General features: G+C 53.0%; 1 protein-coding gene across 1 annotated transcript; it reads left to right on the forward strand.

The window, feature by feature from the left end:
- Positions 1-524: 524 nt before the first annotated feature.
- On the forward strand, positions 525-2,408 carry LOC147599935 (uncharacterized). Its single transcript, XM_086754110.1, has 2 exons — positions 525-2,108; positions 2,172-2,408. Exons 1-2 carry the CDS (start codon positions 1,509-1,511, stop codon positions 2,406-2,408), a joined length of 837 nt encoding a protein of 278 aa, XP_086610236.1. The 5' UTR covers positions 525-1,508.
- The last annotated feature ends 1,455 nt before the right edge of the window (positions 2,409-3,863 follow it).

Raw genomic sequence — 3,863 nt, forward strand, 5'->3', positions numbered from 1 at the left:
AATTGTTTTTCAAGATGTGCCCTCTTCCCAGACTGGCTGCCAGTCTTTCATTTAGCTTTACTTCTCAATCCTTTGTTGAAAATTCATTCTTCTGCTTTTTAATTTCTTCTTCTAACTCCTCAGCCCATTCGTTCTCAATTTTCGTTCTCATATTACAGCTAACAGCCAGCACAGCCCTTCCTTCCCTCTGTCTTACTTTATTTTGCACAAACCCTTCCAATTACTGAATTCATTCCATATGGCTTTCAGATCAAGGCTTATTGCCCTTAGTCACTCCTCATCCCACTGCGGATCTTGCCATCTATTTTCCATAAAACCCTTCTGCAACAGATAACATTTATCAGGGGAATCGGATGTCATACTAACCCAAGGATCCTGCTTACTACGCCAATTAATTCTGTCACCCAGCACTACAGGGACAGACAAATTTGTTGCAGATCCTCGGTTGAGCAGTGACACAAGAAATTGTTACAACCAAAACTTTATTTTAACCTGGACCCTCTGCAGATTGGGTCCTTTTACAAAGCTACTATTGGAGAACCTCTGCAGATCAGGTCATTTTAACAAATTAGACATAACTTGAGCTCAAAGGACATGTACAAAAATCACTCAGGCCTCAGAGGAAGCAGCCAAGAGTGAAGGTGACACCAGCCACTGGGAGATCACGGGCCTGCCATCTAGTAACAGGAGATCTGGTCTAAATCCCACCTCAGTTCCCAGGCACCCAGGACTCCTTTAAAGGAAAGCTGGGTGCTTGACAAGCTTGCCCACATCTAAGGGCCACTTGCTTCACAATACGGCACACTAAGAGTTAGGAATAGAGGGCACAATTCACAGGCCCTGATACAATTATCTACTGGCACAGAGTGGCAGGCTTCCGACACTGGCCTTCAGAGCTGCCCTGGTGGGGTCATGATTGCGAGGTGCACTGCGGGTGTGACGTCCAAAGAGGAGCAGACCAAAATCCCAGCAGGGTGCTTGTGTGTGGGTGAGAATCTCTGGGAGATGACCATGTCCCAGTGAGGTGCTAATGGCTGCTGAATGACAGGACCCCATGGATGATGTCACTCCAGCAATACTTATACACTAATCATGCTCCTCATTCTCAACAGTTAAGATTTCTGTCAAGCCAAGAGCCAATTTTTAGCGTTCCTCTTAACGTGGGCTGCCACTTTTCCCCCCAGAGAACCTGGAGCTGAGCCGTGTCAAGGCCGCCTGCCTGCTGAACGCAGCTTGGATGGAGCCTGGACACAGCTCCATCTCACTGACAAGGTCAAGGCACAGGCCAGATCAGGTGGGACGCAGTCCCGCTCCCCGCGGGGCTCAGTGCCCGCCAGCGGGCACGGCAGTGGGAGCAGGAGGCTTCAACATCCCCGGGCGGGTGGGGAAAGGCCTTGTGACATCACAGAGCCGTGCGGGACATCAGCTTTGTCACCTCGGCACCACTTGCAAGCGCAGACACACGGGGCAGCCACTCGGTTCCGGTGGTCGCTGCCTGAACTCTGCTCATGAAGACAGCACAAGCCACATGGGCATTTTCTTCCTTGGCAGAGACCACGATGAGGCTCAGCCTGGTTCTCTCCCTCACCGTGGTTCTCTGCATGGTGTCCCTGTTATCCAGTGGCCTTAGCCTTTGCATCCTGCGCAACTGGGTTGGAGTCATGAGAGAAGTCTTTCGTGAAGACCTGAACCAGCCGCCCATCGTCACAGAGAGTGTGGCCTCTAAATGGAAGAGCAGCACTGGCCTTCGCAGCCCCGACGGCTGGGTCAGAGTCATCATTGGCAACATTCCTGAGGGCCTGAAGAAACTGCCCAGTGTCGCTGAGAGCACGGCCTCTGAATGGACCAGCACCATTGGCCTTTACAGCAACCACAGCTGGGTCAGGTACAGGATGGACATTGCTCCTGAGGGCCTGAAGCAATTGCCCAGCGTTGCTGAGAGCACGGCCTCTGACCTGCCCTGCACACTGGGAAAGCTTTGGGATGCCTACCTTGCCCAGGTGGGCATGACCCAGCTACTTTGCTATGCTGGACCAATCCTGTGTCTGTGCGGCATCGCTTGGATTGCTCTTGCCTTCTGCAGAAATGAGAAGAGACCCCAGGGACGGGTGAGCATCTGAGACAGGTCACATAGCAAGCTAAGGGCAGCAGGACACTTCTTGGTGCCATGAGCCCCCGCCCGCTTCACTGTGCCCCCGGCCCTGTCACTTCCAGGGAAGTGGACGAACAGCCTCATCTTCCAAGCGGAGAGACTGCCTGGAAACGGACACCTCCTGCAAATGCAACAGGCTCTGCCGACTGGACACCAACATCGCCATGCTGGAGAGATGCCTGAGGCGTGCCTACCACCTCCACCTGAAACTGCTCCAGCAACAGCGCTCCAGGAAGGCGGCACGAGAAAAAAGTAAGAAGAGGAGAGCCTTCTGCAGCTCCCCGTGCAACTGCAGCTTGAGCGTGCGCCCCGTGGAATGGCAATGTCAAAGGCAGCAGTGCCAGGGCGTGCTGCTGTCCATGCAGGGTGGGACATGAGGCAGGGGAGAACAGGCACCCGTAGCTGTGACGTGCCCCGTGGGTGCCCACGTCCCAGAAGGAGGGGCCCACATCCTGGCAGGGTGGTCACGTCTCTGTCAGGTGCCCCGTGGGTGTCCACATCCCATTTAGGTGCCCGGTGCGTGCCCGTGTCCCGGTTAGCTGTGCGCTGGCTGCTCCCCATGTCCTGTGAGGTGGCAGTGGCCTGTGCCTGCCCATGACCCATTGGGCTCCTTAGGCCTTAGGACCTCCAAGGCTGGTGCAAGAGCAAGCATCACTCCAGGAAGAGGGGTGCATATTAGGAAGTGGGAGGATAACAATTCCAGCTGTAGCGTTTGCATCCAGCTAACAGTGAATTCTCTGCAGGGTGACAGCCAGCTGGTGCGTCAGGACATGCCTCAGCCCTCCGAAGGCTCCTCAGCCAGAGCATGTCTGTGCAGCAGAGAGTTTCCTCAATCTTCTAGCACTGATCAGATCAATAAATTTATTGTTCCTACACCAAATTGCCCAGAACTTTTTCGAGATAGCTTTTGAGTATCTGTAATGATGGAGAGTCCACAACATCTCAAGGCAGCCTGTGCCAGTGCTCAGTTACCCTCACAGAAAGAAAAAAAAAAAAAGTGTTTCCTAATGTTCAGAGGCAGCCTCCTGTGTTTGTTCCCATTGCGTCACATCTTCTCACTGGCTCTGCCCTTGTTTCACCCTCCCTTTTGGTACATTAAGATGATTCGCCATCAACCTTCTCTTCTCCAGTCTGCACAGTCCCAGCTCTCTCATAGGAGAGATGCTCGAGACCCTTCATTATCTTCATGACCCTCCAATGGACCTCACCAGTAGCTCCATCTCTCTTTTTGTACTCAGGAGCCCAGAACTGGACACAGTACTCAGGTGTGACATCACCTGAACAGATCACCTCCCTTGGCATGCCGGCAACGCTTCCCCCTAATGCAGCCCAGGATACCATTAGCCCTCTTTGCTGCAAGGGCACATTGCTGTTATGGTTAACCAGGACCCTCAAGGTCTTTTATGAGAAGCTGCCTTCCACATGCGTGGCCCTCAGCATGGACTGGTGCATGGGATTGTTCTTTCCCCAAGCGCTGGACTTTGCACTTCCCTTTGTTTAACGTCAAAAGGTTCCTGTCAGCCCATTTCTCCAGCCTGTCAAGGTCCCTCTGGATGGCAGCACAACCCTCTTGTGTACCAGCTGCTCCTCCCAGTTTTGTGTCATCAGTGGACTTGCTGAGGGTACACTTTTCCCCATCATCCAGATTTTTAATGAAGATGTAGAACAAGATTGGACCTAGTATTGACCCCTGGGCTACGCCGCTAGTTAC

Source organism: Chlamydotis macqueenii, chromosome 8 (assembly GCF_036417535.1).
Source record: "Chlamydotis macqueenii isolate bChlMac1 chromosome 8, bChlMac1.mat, whole genome shotgun sequence".
Lineage (NCBI taxonomy): Eukaryota > Metazoa > Chordata > Aves > Otidiformes > Otididae > Chlamydotis > Chlamydotis macqueenii.

Excerpts from the sequence above, each read along its gene's own strand:
- LOC147599935 (XM_086754110.1), top strand. The coding sequence starts at position 1,509 with ATGAAGACAGCACAAGCCACATGGGCATTTTCTTCCTTGGCAGAGACC. Across the intron at positions 2,109-2,171 it reads AGAAGAGACCCCAGGGACGG|GCCCCCGCCCGCTTCACTGT; the intron begins GTGAGCATCTGA and ends TTGGTGCCATGA.